This window comes from Schistosoma mansoni, chromosome 2, assembly GCF_000237925.1.
Source record: "Schistosoma mansoni strain Puerto Rico chromosome 2, complete genome".
NCBI classification, from domain to species: domain Eukaryota; kingdom Metazoa; phylum Platyhelminthes; class Trematoda; order Strigeidida; family Schistosomatidae; genus Schistosoma; species Schistosoma mansoni.
The window spans coordinates 1,478,067-1,500,225 of record NC_031496.1 but is presented as its reverse complement, the minus strand read 5'-3'; the positions used below and the strand labels follow the sequence as shown (position 1 = coordinate 1,500,225).

Genomic DNA, 22,159 nt, shown 5'->3' with positions numbered 1-22,159 from the left:
TCTACCAACAAGAGAGTGATCAATTGCGGTCCTACACAACAATGGGAAGATATAAGCAAACAATACCAAATGAATTTTATATAGTCAAAATCATTAGTCAATTGAAGCTAGACCACCAAGGAAAACCTGGAAGCACTACTTGACGGCCGTTTCGTCCTATTGTGGGACTCCTCAGTGACAGTGCGCGTCCACGATTCCGCCTCGCGAGTGAGATTCGAACCCAGAACCTACCAGTCTCGCACCAGAGCACTTAACCGATAGACCACTGAGCCGGTATCCAATGGTGTCGATGTCTAGTGAGAAGTCGTGACCAGTGGAGTTAATCCATGTCAAGTAGAGACAGGTATCTAACTTAGTACAATGGAAGCTAGTCGCGCAATTTTGTGGATTGGTTGAGGTTAGATATTAACACCGTTGGGCGCCAGCCGGCTCAATGGTCTATCGGTTAAGTGCTCTGGTGCGAGGCTGGTAGGTCCTGGGTTCGAATCTCACTCGCGAGGCGGGATCGTGGATGCGCACTGTCATTTAAGAGTCCCACAATAGGACGAACCGGTCATCCAGCCGCGGATTCCAGGTTTTTCCCATGGCGGTCTACCTTTAATTGACTCATGAATTCAACTATTCAATTACTAAAGTCTTCACAAAAACCTCTTCTGATAATACTAAATGAATTTTATATCTCTATTATTACTATGTCAAATCGTATGTCATAACGATGGTTTCTATTGTTTATTTTGAAAACTTAAAAACCCTCATTTATTAAAATCTGTTTTCATTTATAATAGTTACCATTGGTTAAACTGAACCAATAATTAGGTTAGTACTTAGGGTTAACTTTATTGATTTGACCTTATATATAACCTGAAAATATAGAAAATTTATTCGACTTGGTAACTATTTTGGAATAAAGGATAGTATAGGTTTTTTCTTAAAAGGTTGGTTTGTTTATAACATTAATGAGAAATATACTATTAATATTTTCACATTACTTACTTACTTACCTACTCCTGTTACCCCTCGTCGAGGAGCAAAGGCCGCACACCAGCATTCTCCATCTAACCCTGTCCTGGACAATCCTTTCAAGTTCTTTCCACTTGTTATTCATCATTTTCATGTCTACATACAATTCCCAATGTAGTGCGTTCTTTGACCTTCCTCTTTATTGTTTACCTTTAGAATTCCAAGTAGGCACTTTCCTCGTGATGCAGTTTGGTGATTTCTTTACTGTATGTCCGATTCACTTCCAACGTCGTTTCCTAATTTCCTCTTCAGCTGGATCGTGGTTTGTCCTCTCCCACAGGAGGCTGTTGCTGATAGTATCCAGCTAGTGAATGTTGAGTATCTTGCGTAAACTACTGTTTATAAATACTTGTACCTTCTTAACGATGGATGTAGTAGTTCTCTATGTTTTGGCTCCATACAGTAGAACTACCTTGATATACGTATTGAAGATTCTGAATTATATATTGTTTGACAGTTATCTTGAGTTGTATATTTTGTTCAACTGTAAGAATACTATCCTTGCTTTGCTAATCCTCACCTTTATGTCTTCATTAGATCTTCCATATTCATCGATGATGATATTTTCGTATTCATTAATCCCAAATTATATCTTTGAATAAGTCACTTAGATTAATCTTTTAGAAAATCTTTTATGGTAGATTTCACAAGCATTTCCGTTAATTTGTCATGCTATAAGTGTATAGAAGTTCTAGAATAAAGTCAAGAAAAGACATAAAGGCGTCGTCGAGGAGCATAGGTCGCACAGCAGACTTCTCCATCCAATCCTGTCCCGGGCAATCCTTTCCAGTTCTTTCCAGTCGTTGCCCATCCTTTTCATATCTCCTTCTATTTCCCGGCATAATGAGTTCTTTGGCCCTCCTCTTTTCCACTTCCCTTCCGGATTCCAAGTTAGGGATTGCCTCGTGATGCTGTTTTGTGATTTCCTTAATGTATGTCCGATCCAATTCCAACATCTTTATAACCAATTGTATTAGTGATTGTTTTATCGTACTCGTTGCTATTTAACTGTATCAAAATTACTTTTCGTTCGGTCACCCGCCTTGTCTGTCCGAACTTTCTTACGCTCTGCCCTTATTGCCTGTACTCGTTGGCACGTCTCGGTATTCTTTCGATACCATGAGATCGTCAATAAATATACTTTGTCTGGACTAATTACAGCCTTCTGATTCACGAGCAATCAAAGGAACCAAGTCGTTTTCGGGCGAGTAATCTTACTGTAGTGGTGATCATAGTCAATCGAGACTCAACGCCATCTACAATCTAAAGGATGTATAACTATTCAAAGTATTCCTGTCTTTTGATTGAAGACTTTTGAGAATCGGCATATGAATTTACTGATGTAATGCGGTCAAGTACCCATCGTCCTAATTTATTTGTTTATTTCGAATGTAGAATAGGAAAATATGTAATATTCCAACAAATAAGTATAATTATGGAATACACATGAAACTGTTTAACACATATAATAGTAGTTGAAGATAAACATTAGCACCATAGATGCCCGTTCAGTAGTCTGTCGGTTAAGTGTTCTGGCGCGAGACTGGTAGGTCCTGGCTTCGAATCTCGCGAGGCGAGGTAGTGAATGCGCACTGCTGAGGAGTCCCACAATAGGACGAAACGGCCGTTCAGTGCTTCCAGATTTTCCATGGTGGTCTAGCTTCAATTGACTCACACTTTCAACTATGAACATACAATAGTAGTTTAAGATTATGAACATTATAGATATCAGTTATATTTTAAAGTGTTTGATTGAGTTTATTAATCGATTGATGTTAGACAACCATTGAAGACCTGAACATACTAGATGACTGTTTCCTCCTAGTATGAGACACCTCAGAAGTGCGCATTCACCATCCCACACACAGGATTCAAACCTAGGACCCTCGGTCTCGCGCGCGAACGCTTAACCTATAGATCACCGAGCAGGCCAGCATCCAATGATCCAGTCCTTCCGGGTTCTTAATGGTGGTCTATCATCAATCGATTCATGATCTCAATCAAAAACTTAACAATCTTCATAACCCCAGACTGATGATAAATTTTTAATTTGTTTGCAATTTTCAAGATCTAGTGTACTTTGTTGTTGTTTTCATTGATATGATGAATGAGTTCTGGGTCCTGAAGTGTACTTTTTATTGAAGGTTTTACTTCAACCTCTATAGTATTTCAACTTTTCATCCAGCATATTGGATGACGTTAAGTTGAAGAATCTTATAGCAGATAGTTGTGGATAAATCAATTAGAGTATTATGAAATTTGCAATGGAATTACTTCCTATAAATCAACGGAAAACTGAATGAATGCTGTGGATACAACACATTCGGTAGATATTGAAACTATTCCAGCTAACGTAAAACCATTGAATAGTTTCGATACTTTGAATTGAGCAGTTTAGTTCATTCAACTTATAGGCCTCAATATCAAGAATGACGAAGGCCACCATCCAGAAGATATAAGTGTTTATTAACAGTTGTCTACGCAAGATACTTCGGACCCGTTGGCCAGACACTATCAGCAACAACCTCCTTTGGGAGAGAACAAACCAGATTTCAGTGGAGGAGGAAATCAGGAAGAAGCACTGGAAGTGGACAGGACACACATTGAGGAAATCTCCAAACTGCGTCACAAGGCAAGCACTCACATGGAATCCTGAAGGCCAAAGGAGAAGAGGAAGACCAAAGAACACATTACACCAAGAAATGGAGAAAGATATGAGAAGGATGAACAACAATTGGATAGAACTAGAATGGAAGGCCCAGAACAGAGTGGGTTGGAGAATGTTGGTCGGCGGCCTATGCTCCATTAGGAATAACAGGCGTAAGTAATTAAGTAAATACCAAGAATTTCTTGCAGCACAGTGTCTATAAACTGATGGAGGATTGAACGTGGTGGTGGGGCCTTTACCCCAAAAGAAGTCGATTGTCACAGATTGATGTACGTACATCAATAGAATACGTCTACATGCTAAGTAATCCATTTATATATATTCTGAATATTCTTTTATTAGTGTACAATAGTCGTTAGATGTTGATGAAGTTTTGTTCTCTGAGCTGAATGGTTCGATCTTTAGTTTTCATCGTCCTTCTGAAAGACATCATCAGCACAAACTTGAGGTAGATGTAGATGTAGAAGATAAGTCCAAGTTGTTAGTATTTGAAAACATGCTCTCAACGAATTACTAGTTTATGGTTGAAAATGACTAGTAATGCTAACTGATGTTAAACATAAAGTATCTATTAGTCTGGAAGAGTTGATTGATCAGATTGAAAAGGGTCCAAACATATCTGTTAGTGACTTTGGTTATCTAGGATATGTATCTTTATCAAACTAATAAGAAACTAGTCAGTGATGTAACCTACGAAATTTTACTCCTAGTGGACAAGAACACAACTGAGGACAATCGTATGTATGAAAATACAGAATTACAGAACACTCTAGTACAATCTGAGACTTACTTTACTTACGCCAGTTACCCCCGATGGAGCATAAGCAGCCGACCAACATTCTCCAACCCACTCTGTCCTAGGCCTTCCTTTCTAGTTCCATCCAGTTGTTGTTCATTCTTCTCATATCTGTCTCCATTTCTCGACGTAATGTGCTTTTTAGTCTTCCTCTTCTTCTTTGGCCTTCAGGAGAACCATACAGTAAATACTTCATTCTCAAAAATGACAATCAATCGTCTCAACCTTCACTATGCCTTCATTTCCACACCAATCATTCGCCATTCTCACTCCCTTTTCATTGATCTTCTTTACCTTCTGATGTCAGATATTTCACTTTCTATGAATGATACATACTACTTATATCTGTCGACATCAGTAGTACGCACCATACTACAATCTCTACAAAATGTCGTACGGTAATATAAGTCAATTATTATACACACAAACAAATACAGACGAAGACAACAAATGTAGCAGCAGCCTCTGCATCAATAGGCCTCAACATACACAAAGGAAAAAGCAATATTCTCAAATACAACACGGAAAACACCAACCCAATCACACTTGATGGCGAAACTCTGGAAGAGGTGGAAACATTCACATACCTGGGAAGCATCGTTGATAAACAAGGAGGATCGGATGCAGATGTAAAGACGAGGATTGGCAAAGCAAGGCCAGCATTTCTACAGTTGAAGAACATATGCAACTAAAAACAACTGTCAACTAACTACAAAGTGAGAACCTTCAATACGAACGTCAAGACAGTCTTACTGTAAGGAGCTGAAACATGGAGAACTACTACATCCATCGTCAAGAAGGTACAATTGTTTATAAACAGTTGTTTACGCAAAGTACTCAACATTCACTGGTCGGATACTATCAGCACTAGCGTTTTATGGGAGAGGACAAACCAGCTACAGCTGAAGAGGAAATTAGGAAAAGACGTTGTAAGTGGACCGGACATACATTAAGGAAATCACCAATGTGTATTACAAGGCAATCCCTAACTTGGAATCCGGAAGGGAAGCGGAAAAGTGGAAGGCCAAAGAACTCGTCAAGTCGAGAAATAGAAGCATATATGAAAAGGATGAATAACAATTGGAAAGAACTGGAAAGAATTGCCCAGGACAGGGTTGGATGTAGGATGCTGGTGTGCGGCTTATGCTCCTCGATGAGGGGTAACAGGCATATGTAAGTAAGTAAGTATTATTAAAATTTGATTTAAATTTCCATTAAACTAGTGTTCTTTCCACTTTTCAGATAAACATTCACAAAACAATCATCAGTACATTGAAAGATTAGTCAATTTACTATCACCAACATCATGAATATCAACAGTCTTCTTGCAACCACGGTTACCATTCTTTTACTTCACACTTCGAATGCTGCTCATATGAGCACAAATCTAACAGCTTCATTTACTATTGGTTTAGGAATAACAACATTCGATGTCATTAAACAACTAGTCATGACATCTATAAGTCAATCAAATAAACCAACTAGTCCATTATTGTTTAATTTCACCGATCCACAGAATACACTTAGTAAATGGATTGAAGTATCTGATACAGTACGAGTTGAAGGACGATCTAAGGCTATACTCGTACCACATATTGCATATGTAAGTTACCTTTTATATCCAATGAAAGAGGATAATCTATTTAGAATTATCAATCAGCAATCTTCTTTTATCTACTTAATCCACAACCAAGTGGAGCTTGTTTCGCTGGTGTCGATTATATATTAGATACATGGGACTTATCACAATATACGGGGGTTGTCATTGATCTACATAGACAAGGACAAAATACGAATTTCAAATTGATCTTCTATGGTAACTGTTCAGAAATATTCACTTGTGAATCATATGAATCATTTTTCGAGGTAACTATGACATTCAGATGTGTAGAATAACTCGATTTCTTATAGACATCTGGAGAACGAGAACAAATCAAATTACCATTCAGTACATTTAAAGCATACTTTCGTGGAGAACTGAGACCTGAATCACCACCATTAGATATAACTCAACTATCTCGTTTTGGTATACAATCATATGGTGGTATCTTTGCACCGAAAAAGCAATTTGGTCCAGGTTCTATTGAAATATTCAGTATTTCAGCATATAAAGAAGATCAAATGCCAGCTTAAAGGAAACTGAGATGATAGGAATTCTAGATCATTTGATGTGGAGTACATATGGATACTATGATTACTTTTAGTTTATATTAAGTAGTTTCATCAATAAATACATTTACCTGAGAGTTTTGAATGTTTTCATGGGTTGCTTGGAATCTACATGAAGATCATTGGTTGATTGGGACCTTATTCAAATAGATCAGAGGGGGTTTTGTGGAGAATTTAGTATTTTCATAGTTGAAATCATGAGTCAATTGAAGCTAGACCACTATGGAAAACCTGGAAGCACTGAACGGCCAACTTGTCCTATTATGGGACTCCTCAGCAGTGCGCATCCAAGATCCCGCACTCGCGAGTGAGATTCGAACCCAGGACCTACCAGTCTCGCACCAGAGCCATTAACCGACAGACCAGTGAGCCGGCATCCAAACGGCTAATAGTTAGAAATATGTTATGCCTATCCGAATAATCAGATTACCAACGAAGTAAATTTCAAAAATTAGTCAGTGTTTACTGAATTATCAAAACTATATATAAACAAAACGTGGCACAATTCCATGAAGTCACTGACAATTGAACTGAGCCATGCTAGTAGATGTAGACTACCTGGTTGGGATTCACGAGATGATAGCAATCGATGGTTAGAGACCTTGAATGACATGACTCAAAATCGTTTGCAATGGTGAAGGTGCATGCACTCTTTGTGTTCTACCGAATTCTAATCTTCTGAATTCTTCATCCCTAACCGTTAGTCAATTGAAGCTAGACCACCAAGGAAAACCTGGAAGTACTGGACGGCCGTCTCGTCCTATTGTGGGACTCCTCAGCAGTGCACATCCACGACCTCGCCTCGCTAGATTCGAACTCAGGACCTACTAGTCTCAATATACGTAGTGCTTTATACAAACCTGATATGTCTTGCTGATTGAACGCTATATTTAGATCCTAATCTAGTCTCGTAATCCCCAAGCTAGCTTAATCTACACAGCGACTTGAACACGACAAAAAAGGCAGCAAAATATACGAGAAGCACCTTACTCCAAAGGTTCATTTATGTACAGAAAATATAGGGTTTTTTATAATATTTTAGAAGTCCTTGGGTTTTCCTGAATATTCTAGAATACTACTAAATATAGTAGCAGTGTAGTAATCCGCCAATCAGAACATCTACATGTGACTTTTCATTTTCGTGACGTTTCTAGCAAAACCTCTAGTCAAACGCTGATTGGATAAAATGCTTCTTAATGTTTCCTGAGATGGTCATGTCCATTGCCAATAATTTTCAGTATCACCCAAACAAAACCTCAATTCATGAGGTGTTTAAGACGTGTACACTCAACAAGTTATGGTCTAAGAACAACTGGTTCCTATCACAATTAGTTACGAATTATTTACAAGAAACGTAAACTGAGTAACAGAGATATTGTGTAGGAGCTTGTTTAGCTTAATTGAGTTGGCTTACATGCCTTCTCCACCATACGTCATTTCACTTCACTCCTTTCTCTTCTCTTCCTTCACTTGATCTCTCCGACTGTCCGATCTAATCAATGACTGTATGAAATATACACATTCGACTTATTTAATTCCGTTCCTCACCAACGCAAGTTAAGTCGATGATTATATAAGAGAATAATCGAGATATATATATTGCGACAGTAATCATTCGATAATGATCATTTGTCCGATCTAAGTGGAGTCAGATATAAGATCACTAAAGCTGTGACAATTTAATAATGCAAGACAACAAACCGGAATGAGAACTATCAGAAGGGGGTTTCGTGAAGATTTTTAGTAATTTTATATAGTGTTCAGATCATGAGTCAATTGAAGCTAGATCTTCATGGAATACCTGGAAACATTGGACGGCCATGGTAGTCTAGCTTCCATTGACTCATGATCTCAACTATACAAAATAAGAACTGTTCAATCAACCTACAATCAAAGAAGATCAACAGGATATTACTGAAACAATAAATGGATGGGATTTCACAAATCCATGTGAATACACTTGATATTCATCATCCTTTTTTTACATAATAAAAGGATACACAATCCATATTCGTGAATTTGTAGCATATTCATCGTCTTAGTTTCAACACTGTTTGTACTATCAAGCTATTTCGTTCATATTTAAGTTTAAATGTGTTAGTGAAATGGTGGTTTAAGAATTCGGTAATGGGAGAGGAATATAATAAAAACTGAATATTAACCAAAATAAAACTAATATCCAAAACACTAAAACAAAAAAATGAATTGCCAGAGTAGTATGAAGTTTATCACTGTCATTTTTGAATACATAGATCCGGTTTGAGTATTATTTTAATCGCGATCACTTCAGCAAACCGGAGAGCAGTCGTACTTCTTTGTTTGTTAATAATTTTGAAAGCATGAAAAATATCAATGGTGTTCCTGGTGTCGAGTAAATGCTAAGCTATTGCACTGTTGAGAGCTCTGGTCCCTCGCAGCCTCAGTTTCTTAGGAACATGCTCAGAAATGCGAACATGTTTTTTTATCTCGGTTCTTCCAATGTATGTGCTTTGGTATGTACATGTAAATTGGTAAATGCTGTTGGAGCTACTGAGAAAAGAGGACTTCTCGATTTTAGTTTGTTTGAGTGAGCAGTTAGTTTCCCACACCGTTGTCAGTTTAGCTACTTGGTAGGTCGTTTTCAATGCAGAATTAAGTCTGTGATTAATTATTCCAGCGATTTCATCTCCCTTGAAACGTAGGTATAAGAAGCAGGTTTTCTTTTCCACTCGATCATACTTTACTTGAGGGTTGGCGTTTGCGTATTTATGGATGAATTTCGCCGGGTATGCTTTTTCACGTAGGCGCTTAGTGATTAGAGCTATTTCTTCTTCAAGACACTCATTTGAGCAGATTTTGCGTGCGCGGTCAAAAAGGGTTCGTACAATACCCTTTTTGTAACTCATTGGACAGAAACTGTAGTAGTTGAGATACAGTCCACTCCGGGTGTTTTTGCGATGAACGTATCTTTGTAATGTACCCACTGATGTTCGTCTAATTCCAATATCTAGGAAATGGAATTTATATTCAACTTCATGTTCCATGGTAAATTTTATATCCTTGTGTGCTTTATTAAACAAACTGAGTAGATTGATGGAGTGTTTGTGATTGTTGCAAACAAGAAAAGTGTTAACCATGTATCTACAGTAGAGTGTGGTACTATCGATGACATGCTTTAGTTTCTTCTGTTCGAGGTTTCCCATAAATATGTCGGCCAGAATTGGACCCAAAGGGCTATCCATGGCTACTCCATCAATTTGACGGTAGAACACGTTGTTTAGATTCGTGAATTGGTAAACGTAAAAGTTCAGAATACTCACATATGACCTCTGCCGTTTCATCTGGAGGTATATTTGTGAAAAGCGATGAGACGTCAAATGAGACCATGAATTTATCAGAAGCATTTCTATTGTCCAGTTTTTGTACAAGTTGAAAACTATCTTTCAGACAATAGGGTGCTAGTTTCTTGCAACAAGTTATGGATACTATGCTACAAGGTATTTCTGGTACTGCGACATATCTCGATGACATGGGTACAGACTACGCTGACTTAGAGAAGAAGGTAGATACGGCTCTCAGACGCATAGAGGATTATGGTTTCACATTACGTGCCGAAAAATGTGATTTCTATATGGAGCAAGTCCGCTATTTGGGATACATAATCGATGAAAAGGAAAGAAAACCTGATCCTGAAAACTTCGAAGCCATCAAGTCCATGGCGCCACCAACTGATGTATCAACTTTAAGTTCTTTCTTGGGAATAGTCAGTCATTATGGCGTTTTTCTTCCAGATCTCTACTCCTCTTAATGGGTTGCTGAAAAAGGATACCGAATAGTTCTGGTCAACCGGATGCCAAGAAGCATTCCTAAAACGAAAACAGCTCCTATCATCAAACCTTCTGCTTACGCACTATTATGCAGATCTTCCAATTATAGTTGCAGCAAATGCGTCAAACTATGGAATCGGAGAAGTAGTTTCACATGCCTACCCTGACGGGTCTGAGAAGGCAATCGCCTACACTGCAAGATCTCTGGCTATGAAAGAAAGGAACTACAGTCAGATAGAAGATGAGGCCCTCTCCATCGTATTCGCTGTAAAAAATTCCATAAAATGCTGTTTGTAAGACAGTTCACCTTACTAACGGACCATTAACTGCTACTGACAGTCTTTGGATCCAAGAAAGGTATCCCTGTATATACAGCAAACCGTCTACAGAGATGAACAACTACACTTCTGGGTTATGATTTCAAGATAAAGTATCAACCAACAACGGATTTCGGACAGGCAGATGCCCTTTCAAGATTAATTAGTTCCCATAAAATGCGAAGGGAGGAGGTGTTTGTAGATGTTGCGGCTGGGGTTCACACAGTATTGGAAGAGGCAGTTCCCGGACTTCCGGTCACATTCGAAGCCATTAAAGAAGCTTGTGAGAAGGTTGTTCGCCGCTGCATACTCAACAAGTGGCCTTCATCTAGACTACGTGGAGAACTCTAACGATATTTCCGTCGACGAGATTCTTTGATAGTTGTCGATTCCTGCATCATGTTTGACCACTGTATTGTTATCCTCAGAAATCTTCGACACCAAATCCTTAAGCAGTTCCACGGCGGGCACCCGAGGATAAGTAAAGTGAAGTCATTGGCTCGGAGCTATGCCTACTGGCCGTCGATGGATCATGATATAGAACAAAAATGTCGCGGTTGTTCGTTTTGTTTCGAGGTCTCAAGGAACCCAATTTAATCTGAACCACAACCATGACCAAACCCGGGCAGTCCTTTGCAAAGAATACACGCTGATTTCGCCGGTATAATACAAGGCAGGAATTACTTGGTTTTTATCGATGCTTTCACAAAATGTCCAGAAGTATATAACGTGCCGAAAATGACATCAAAGAGTATAATAAGAAGTTTGTCAGGATTATTTGCATGTTTTGGCGTTCCAGAGGTCAATAGCAATAGCACCCAGTTCATGTCATCTTTTTTTAAACGGTTTTCCAATGAAAATGGCATATCGCATCTACAGTCTCCCCTGTACCATCCCCATTCGAATAGCCAAGCAGAAAGATTTGTGGACACAATAAAAATAGCTCTTGTCAAAGGAGGAGGAGAGGGTACCCCAGAACAAGTAATCAGTAAGTTCCTAATGTCTTACCGAGTTACTTCTAATCCGGTACAAACTTCTAGAGTGATGAGCCACAAGAGAAATGTGGTAATCCAGTTTCAGGTAGATGCTAGAAAAAGATCTTACACAACAGAGGGGAGGTGTGATGACCGTCCACAGGTGAAGTTGAGGAAGCTCTAAGAATCCCAGAAGGGGCCGAACATATTCCGTCCTATCAGCTATTGAAAGAATATTCTAGAACCACTACGTGGAGCTTCCCTATTGGGCAATGCTAAAAACCTCCTGTGTGCGGATTGGATAACTATAATGATGATTACTTTTCTACTAAAAACTATAAATACCTAACAGTTTTGTACCATAATTGACACTGTTTGGAGTAACATTCCTTCTACTTATATTCTGTCAAATCGACATCATATGAGGGAGCTGTTTGAATGGCCTCTAGCTAATCATCTGAAAATGAGATCGCACACACTCATTTTGTTCGATTGATGCTGAGCTTGAACGAATGATCAGATTTATGTTCAATAAAAATATCTCAATGTTGAATTGTAAAACTATTACTTGTATAACTCCATACACTCTATCAACACAAAACATCCATGTTGGACTACAATCATCAGAATGAAGAAGGGGATATTGTATGCAAGATGTAATTGTAGGGTATGTCAAAAGTGTTTTATTTAGTAAATCAATAAATACAGTGTCATTACAAAGATTGAGAAATGCAATGATTCTTGTTTCATCGGTTGTACTCAACGTTGAGCGTAATCATCTTAACTACAGTTCACAAAGTGAAGATTAGTAATGCTTTGCAAACTCTTGTACGTATTATTGATCAAATTTACAGTGACAGATATTACTTCACGATTTGTTAGTCAAGGGATGACACATATGGATTCCTTGTCACCTGTTTATGTATAAAATGACGACAGTACACGTTTATACACGTCTGATGTGTACAATGCAATAAACTAGTCTGAAGTAGTTCACAACGAGTTTCGAAACAATAAGCAATGACAATGTTGCGAAAACATCCTACTGTGACATTTTCGAAATCGTGTGATTTTCTATATTGACCTCGTTGGCTTGATCTATGAAAGACAATCAGTTTGAAGAATGGCTTCAGTTTCGAAATATTTCATCCATTATCATTTTATTCATTTGGTGATTTCCATCAATTGAACTGTGGATTTCGCTCAAAGTGATTACTAGCATGATACACTGGGAGAAGATATCATTTGTCTAACTTTCTGACGTCTTTCAACAAATTTTGTTAACGAAACTTTAAATACACATTACAGAAGCTCATGATAAACTCTACAAGTATTTCAACGAAATAGTCACACCAATCTGTACAAACTAAACCATTTAGTTCATTTTCACTTATAAATTGTACCATCGATTCTCTCAATATCTCAAACTGACTGGAGTTAACCATCCAAACTGTTGAATATCGGATCAGAATACTAGAGGTCAGGCGCATTCTACAAAATCTGATATTCAAGCTTCTAATCATCGGTGAGGTCCTCGATGCACACATAGATGCACCATAGATTCATACTGATGTATAATTTGTCAGTAGTATAAACAGTTTGTGATCGACAAATCGTATAGTTTTTATAAAATAAAGTCATCCCCACAGATTTAGTCAAACCATTATACATTGGAAAGCAGTCTTCGTGAGTATGAATTATGGAATGACTGTAATCTTTCACTGAATAGCTCGCGTTTGCATTGTATGTTCCCATCCAACTTATATCGGGACAGTAACCAGAAACACTAATACGAAACATACAGTACTTCGAAACATTGTCTTTACATTTGTGAAGTATATTCTTGAAATTGTGCATTTCTTGAGCTTTGGTAAACTTTTGGTGATTCAGAACGGTAAGAGGTAACAAAGATGTGCTTGGAAGTCATTATACAAATACACTTTGGTTGGTGCGGATAAGGTCAACATAAAATTGAGCTGGTTGGATAGTTTGGTTACTACTTTGGTTATGGTTCACGAGATGATTTCATAGCTATCAATGTGGTTGGAGGAATTCAGAAGGTGTGATATAAATTCATGCCAACTGGCAGGTTTATTATGCGATGAGTTATAGACTACAATTAGAATTCGGGGCTAAACAAACATGAAATTCGTCTCTACTCAATGACGGATCAGTGTGGGTATCTCAGTCGTTTGAAGAACATGGGTAATAATTGATTAAATGGTCAATGATAGAACACCACTGAACACCTGGATGCACTGAGAGAATGTTCATCCCAGTATGAGAAGATATAGTATTGCCTATACATTATTCTGCATCTGATGATCGAACTTGTCTTGACACGGAACGCTCAACCCATATACCTCTAGGTATGCGTTCAGCAGTGTTAATATTCCCCCTATGATTAGCTTAACAAAGGGTGTACAAACTTCATCCATTTCTCCAGACGGATAAATACCTCACGCTTGACATGATTGGACTTCATGTGTCACGGCTTCTCACTAGAACTACGGATATTACATACTGATTCCATTCACTAGTGTAGACATGGTTATTTTGAGTACAGGGTTTCGGATGTGGAGCCATGCATTTACACAGATGACGAGTTCTGTACTTGAATGAAGTGGCTCTCAAATGTTTCCAGGCTTTTAACATTGGTCTAGCTAACTTTGATTCGCGATCGGAATTATGAAAACGACATTAGTTAAGGTGATTTCTATTGATTTTTATAATTCAGTGTAACTAGAAAAAAACACGGTTTAATCATGGTTATCGACTGACATTAACGGATATTAGTTGACGGTCAATTCATATCTGGACTTGATGGAAGTTAGAGCCAGTGCAGAGTTGTGAGTGTGCACTTGTATCTGTGAAAGTATTTATGATAGTTGAACAATTTAACCAGTTTAACCGAATCACCCTTGTATATGATATAAATGATTGCCTATATGATAGTAGGTACTTTCCATTTCGATATTAGTTGTCACTTCACAAATTATCATTTAATATTGCCTAATCATTTATTTGGTTTAATTGATGGTGCAATTTCAAAGTGTATGTAAACATTTCGACCTGGTCTAAAACAAATCTCTTGTTACTTGACAGCTCCAGTCAACTGAATTGCTTCACATCTCACTTATTGCCGATTTTTTGAATTTTAGATTACACAAATAGAAAATTATATTGGATTACGAAAGAATGCAAATTATGAATACATTTCAATGATTATTTGACAGAATCGTTCATTCAAGTTCAAAACAGTTATACAACCAACATCCACTAGCTTTACATGAACCGTTTCAGTGTCTATTCACTAATAGTAGCCAGTTGGTTTGAGTTTGAGTGCTGTGATGAAGTATATTTCGATTGAACCTGAACCGAATTCCTTTTGCGGAGCATTGTGACCATCATATGCTTGTATACTGATACGAGACACTTGATTTAAAAATGAAGGCAGTGAAATGGAATACTGTGCTGCCCGAAAGTTTGCTTTAAATGTATGAAATGGTAGTTTTATTTGTTGTCGTCCTCTAGATATCTATAATGATTTCATAGAAAAGAGATTGCAATTATTCTACAAATTTGAATATCACATTACCTGGAAATACGTCTCGAATGATTGACATTCGAATGTTTCCGAACATTTGCCATCGATGGTGAATTTGAATCTAGAGTTTTTACCCTTTCTATTTAGATCAATCACAAAACCCGAATATTCTGACAAATTCCAAGTATCCACTATGTACTTGACACCAGAGGAACCAGATCCATCTGATCGTGGATCGAGTGGATAGAAGATTGCTGAATGTTCATTCCAAATGAATTTTCCATTTTACTTGGACGTGAATGAAACTTACATATGCAACATGTCGTACAAGTACAGCATCAGATCGTCCTTCAACTCCAACCGTGTCTGATAATTCAATCCATTTACAAAGTTTATTCTGAATTTCCGTGAAATTAAACAACACTGGACCAGTCGGTCTATCTGGTTGATTTATAAACTTCACCACTTGTTGTCTAATCGCATCGAATGCCGTCAATCCTAAGCTAATAGTCAATGAAGTTGTTAGATTTGTGTTCATATGAGCAGCAATGGAAGTGTGAAGTGAAAGAATTGTAAACGTGGTTGCAAGAAGAATGTTGGTATTCATGATGCTGGTGAAGGTAAATTGACTAATCTTTCAATGTACTGATGACTGTATTGTGAATGTTTATCTGAAAAGTGGAAAGAACACTATTTTAGTTGAAATTCAAATCAGATTGTGATAATAATTGACTTATATTGCCGTAAGACATTTCGTGGAGATTGTATGATTTCATGGTTTACATCACTGACTGATTTCATATTCGTTTGATAAAGATATGTGTCTTAGATAATCAAAGTTACCAACAGATATTTTTGGACAATTTTAGTTAGCGTGCATTCCATGGCATTGCCAATCGAAGGCTGCCTGCATGAACATCTGGCAACCTGTTTCTGCTATCTAGATATCTCAATAAGTTATCTAATTTTGTTTGTTTTAATGCATCAATATGGCTATTAATAGCATAACCTATTCATATTCGTTTCTCGAACGTGTGCAAATTTCCGTTGTACAAATTACAAAGGCCTAATCAGAGATATCATGAATGCTGGCGATACACGTAGAAAATAATGTAAATTGTGTAGATGAAGATTGACTGCACTGCTAACTTTTAACTGGCGATCACTCAATATTTGTCTCACGATCGATCGAGAAGTCAGAAACGGAAACTTGTTGAAATACATTGTGCTGACAATTCTATATTGTACTCAAAATGTAATATTGAATAAGGCTTATGATAATAATGATAATTCCTAACATGGTGTTAGTTGAATTATATCTATGGATAAATATTTACATATTCGTTTGGTGGTACGACTGTAGTTATAGACCACCCTTCAAATTCAACTGTATCTGAAACGTCAATCCATACATCAAATGCTGTTGTTTCAAGATTAAGTTTACCAAAACTCAGGAAATGAACAATTTTGAGAGTCTGCTTCACAAAAGTAAAGAAAATGTTGTGAAATACTGTATGTTACGTGTCAGTGATTCTAGTAACTGTCGCGATGTAAGTTCAATATGTACATAATTTGAAAACGCATGCCAGTATCAGTACTACGATAGTAATAAAACCAATTCCAGAATTGTCGATTTGTCATGACGTGACTACCTAATCTGTATAATTCAACTTGGAAGTCTCTTCATTGTCTACACTGACCCGTCCGATCGTGACAATCAGCAATACGACGTCTACCATTTATGAAGAACACATTTAAGCTGGGATGAGAGGAATATGTTTGATATAAACATAAGCAAGGATTGATGAGTGGTGACCATTTGTTGCATGAGCGACCATTTCAATTTCGATTCATTGTTGCAGCGAACACTATTGATGAGCTTCACTCCATATTGAATGTTGAATATGAATTCTCTCATTTCCCGAACATCCATCTTCAGCCGTCGTGTTTTAAGTACCATTACCACTACGAAGTAACTACCATTTACCGTTCAGCACATCGATATCGATTAGGATCAGCTGATGTATTGAACAAGTATTGTCAACTTAACTTCCCAAATTGAGTATTACGCAATTGAGATTATACATTCGATGTTTATTCTGAATTCCGATCATTATGAGTTGACAGAATTGACGTATTTATCATTTGTATTATTTAACTATTTTGTTGGTCACTTTCACTTGTTAGAATATTTGAAGTTTCTGTGTTGTGAGGTGAATACTGACTCGATTTTGTGTAATACATCGAGTGAGTCGTTGACAAAGTATCATCACGAACACTGAAGGAAATCCACTTCTTATGGAATATTTTTTAGACGTATGTAGAGATTGTTCAACTCATAACGTATCAGTAAATATCGATTTCAGTCAAACAACTGTGGGAAACTGAAGATCAGTGGATACTTCTGGTTGTCTTGGTATGAAGTTCCAGAAAAATGTTCATTTGTGATCACGACAAGGATCATGTCCAGTCCTTCAAATTTTTACCATCAGGTTCGCCTCTCACAGTTCACATTTCTAACCTAAGTCTATTGTCAATATTGCACTACCATCATCCATTCTCAGTGGTGAACTGCGTTGAATATTGATCACTTTCTTTTTAAACAAACCATAAGATTTTTCGATCTCAACAGTTTGTTATATTTAGCTGTTTGTAATTATGACAAATTATAAATCAGTGTGAATCCATGGTTTGGAGGTAAATTTCAACAAGCTAATCAAACAATAAAAGAACAATGAACCTTTGAATAACTAACCTTTACAGAAGAATATTATGTCTCTTCAACTGATCACACACATCTTTGCTTTTATACTTTCATTTTACAATAAGATCGTGAGTTTCATCCAATCAAGTTATCATGAATACGATCAGATTCATAATGGCTGTTGAGACTGGAATAAAAACGTCGGTGGACTACATAGAGTGGACGTGTGAAACATTAATGCATGGCGGAATTAAGAAATAATATCAATAGTAATTGGATAAATCTAACATGAGCTTACTATTTACACACACACACAAGTAGGTGAATGACTAGTTGTCAGGTGATTGGTAATATTAACTTGTGATGTAATTAAAGTAGATTAGGGACAGCAATCGTTATTATCTTACCTTTTACATTTTGAACTGATCAGAGGTTAACCAATCGTTCACGTTATTGATTTATGTAAGGAAAAGCAATAGAAAAAGAAATATGGCATTTGAATAGGTATTAGGTATCAATACCAAGGTTCAGCCTCATAGTTTCAAATAAATTGAGTATTATGTAGAGAGTTGATAATGAATAATACTATTTATTATATCTCAATGAGTAGAAGAATTATATTTCTGACAATTCGTGGCTTAATATGAGCCACTTCTTCATAATTAATTAATAACTGACCTTAAAATTGATACGTGTCAATGTTCTTCTTAACATTCCATCAACGGGTGAACTGTGATGTTGCACTCATTAGGACTTATTGTGATCAGTTGTAATCTCGTAATGTACCTATCTATGATGAAATTACCAGTCGACATAAATAACAAATGTACTTGTGACCAATCCATTGACTATTCAATGCTCCGATTATAAATATGGGAACGTTGGAATTTGAGTAATCTCTCGTGTATGCAACGACTTCAACTACGCAATTGGAGATAAACATCTTTCAAGCACAATATATCATTATTCAATTGATGTCAGTTTTGTCGGAAAATAAATGTCTCAGGAAAGCGAAAAGTATGTTTGATGTCTCAAATGTATGTCACAATCAATATATACATTTCCGTATATCATCAGTGTTAGTTTGAAAATTGTAAAGAGAATCTTCAATGTTTATAATAATTGGTGATTATTGCACTCTACTGACAGCATCATTCTATAATCAACGTGATCCCTTCATATGTGTTCACAGTCTTTTATCATAATAAACTAATCCATTTGCAACTATCGAAGTACGCGTTGAACAGATTTGAGCAATACAAACAGCTTCTTCATCTAGACGTTTCTAACTGGATTTTAGTGAACATCAATCGGAGATAGATCAAACTAGTAAAATGTCAGCATATATAACGGTTTGAGTTCATTTCACAGGATACAAATATCCTATCGATGATGAGGTTATAAATTTACCTGGTTCCTGAAACTCCACTGTTATCGAATTCATGTTAAAAATAGTGAGCATACCTATTTAGTGAATAATTGTTATACCTGTGGTAACATATCTGACAAACCAATTATGGAAATCGAAGTAGTGAATGACAGTGAGGTAAACTGTATTGATGGAAAATACAATCATTTGATACATCTGAATCCTGAAGAGTTGGTAAGATTGGTGACATTCAATCTTTGTTTCACATTACCATTCATTTGACCATATGTTTTCTTCAAACTCCTAATTCAGCTTGTAGAAGAGAGATGAAAATTGTGTGAACCAGACGTTAGTGATTTGAGTATACTATATCTGTTCTAATCATCATTGTTGTTTCTCAGACTAACCAGATTATTTGAGATAATGCAATACCTATCAACTCAAAAACCCATCAGATTAATATTCAGATGATCAGGAAATATATAATTCTTCCATTCCGCATGATTCAAATAGTCACTTTAACGTAACGTGTGTTTTCTCCTTGATCTGTTAGATGATAATTTGGGTTTTCCGAAGGTGGACACCGTAATGATGCATTTGGACTATTTCAGTTGAATGGATCTCACTCAGCGTTCCGAATCTTTACAGTGAATACTCAAACAAATGAAAAATTGTACAATTCAATAACAATGACTTCAATCTCAGTTACATAAAATGAGTATAATATGTGAGTAGATATCTCATTTGTTCTCACTGAGTAACTAATATTGTTTCGAGAATTTTACAGTTTTATGTATTCGTGACGGTCTCACTGCTTATCATGTTGACGCTCGTGGTGAACTATGTCAGACTAGTTCCTTGCATTGTACACATCAGACATGAACAAACGTGCACTGTCCTCATTTTACATAGAAATACGTGACAAGGAATCCATGTTTGTCATCCTTTCACTGGCAAATCGTAAAATGATGGCTGTCATTGGAAATATAGTCAATAATACGTACAAGAGTTTGCAAAGCATTACTAATCTTCACTTTGTGAACTGTAGTTAAGATGATTATGCTCAACGTTGAGTACTAATGACGAGACACAAATCATCGCCCTTCTCAGTATTTGTAGTGACACTGTATTTATTGATTTACTGAATAAAATAAATCTGACAAACCCTACAATCATATCATGCATACGATATCCCCTTCTTTCATTCTGATGATTGTTGTCCAACATGGATGTTTTGTGTTGATAGAGTGTATGGAGTTGTAGAAGTAGTAGTTTCACAGTTCAACATTGAGATATTTTGAGTGAACATAAATCTGATCATTAGTTTAAGCTCTCGTCTTTAGATGATTAGTTAGAGTTCATTCAATCAGCTTACTCATATGATGTGATCCGTTTAATTTCTTCCCGTATTATATCATACACGTTCTAGTGCAGTGACTTACTTTGAAATCTATGATGGTCTTCTGTATACTTACAGAATGAAATTCTACGACTCAAATCACCCACTTTAAAATTTCATTTTTATCACCGGAGAACTTTATTTGCTTGACAGATCGTTTGCACAAAATATCATCCACATATTAGAGGTAACACTTAAATATTGTTCGTAGAGAAATACGGATGTGAGCAGTTTGAGATTATTTTTGAAATTGTTGATGTAACGGACTTTATTTCGGTGTATATTTCTTCGAACATTCGAGTGCTTATTCTACTGAGTTACAATTCATTCAAGTGGATTATAATGCACTGTTAACGAAGATTACGTGATGTGTTTGGGGTTAATTAGCCGTGCTACAGCCTAAACTAAATGATGATTCTCCAAATTCTTAGTAATTGGCTGTGTCGATTTATATTTCTTCAGTTTGATTTCATTTGCATTTTGTTATATTACAATCAACATTTTTGAGTAAAGAAAAATTCAAGTACATCATTTTTGGCCTATCACTTTTATTCAGCTCTCCTACTTAAAACGGTTTCCCATGGTCGCGTGTATGCAACCGCTTACAGAGAAGTCCTATAAACTGCCTTCTCGAGAGTGGCGAATTTTTTATGTAGTCGAGAGAGCGCATCTTCAATGTCCGGCGCTGTAAATAGGTTGATGGGTACATAGCATCTACTAAGTGCAGTGTGAAAACCCGGATTCCAAATCAATGGTACACATGGACTATGAGGTCATGATGGAACGAATGACGTTTGGACTATTTGTTGGTGAAACTGTATTGAAATATTGTCTTGGATATGTCTTCCGAAGGTCTCCCCAGAGAATTCCACCTAGTGTATTATTTGCCGACACTGGAGCCGGTTGCAAAGGTAGAGAGGTTGTCAGTGTATGAAGTGGTGTTGTGGTGTGAAATAAGGCTGTACAGGAATGGCTTCTGTCGGTCCACTGGCAGCAATCGGTAGCTAAGTGGATAATGCGATTGCATTCGAAGCAAACGGTGCTGAGTTCGAGTCCCGGAGTGAATTTCAGCTGCATGGCTCTGATACACTTAACTGTCGAGTCCCAAATAAGACAAAACACACGTACTGGATTCATTTACTAGACACCGTACATCTTTGCTTTTAATCCGTTGATTAGAGATTCAAGTATCATGTATGACGTAGATGATAGCTCCTCACAGAACAAACTGGTTTTGAGGGGTATGCGGATTATTCTCGACGCTGTTTATAATAATTTGATCGAACTGACGCCATTGATTTATTTGTTCAGCGATCATTGCAACCCTGATATAAAACCCATCAAGAAGGCTGAACAAATGATCGACTACATTGCCTCAGACGTAATGAGG

At 37.0% G+C, this 22,159-nt stretch overlaps 2 protein-coding genes across 2 annotated transcripts; one reads left to right on the top strand and one right to left on the bottom strand.

Annotated features, from left to right (window-relative positions):
- Nucleotides 1-882: 882 nt before the first annotated feature.
- Smp_088720 (hypothetical protein) lies at nucleotides 883-6,729 on the top strand. The gene is made up of 4 exons (XM_018795286.1): nucleotides 883-935; nucleotides 5,727-6,087; nucleotides 6,132-6,350; nucleotides 6,396-6,729. Exons 2-4 carry the CDS (start codon nucleotides 5,791-5,793, stop codon nucleotides 6,615-6,617), a joined length of 738 nt encoding a protein of 245 aa, XP_018649614.1. The 5' UTR covers nucleotides 883-935; nucleotides 5,727-5,790; the 3' UTR covers nucleotides 6,618-6,729.
- An 8,334-nt stretch (nucleotides 6,730-15,063) lies between these two features.
- Smp_170420 (hypothetical protein) lies at nucleotides 15,064-15,904 on the bottom strand (the record flags this gene model as incomplete). Its single annotated transcript, XM_018795285.1, has 2 exons — nucleotides 15,064-15,288; nucleotides 15,608-15,904. 2 exons carry the CDS (start codon nucleotides 15,902-15,904, stop codon nucleotides 15,064-15,066), a joined length of 522 nt encoding a protein of 173 aa, XP_018649613.1.
- Nucleotides 15,905-22,159: the final 6,255 nt, after the last annotated feature.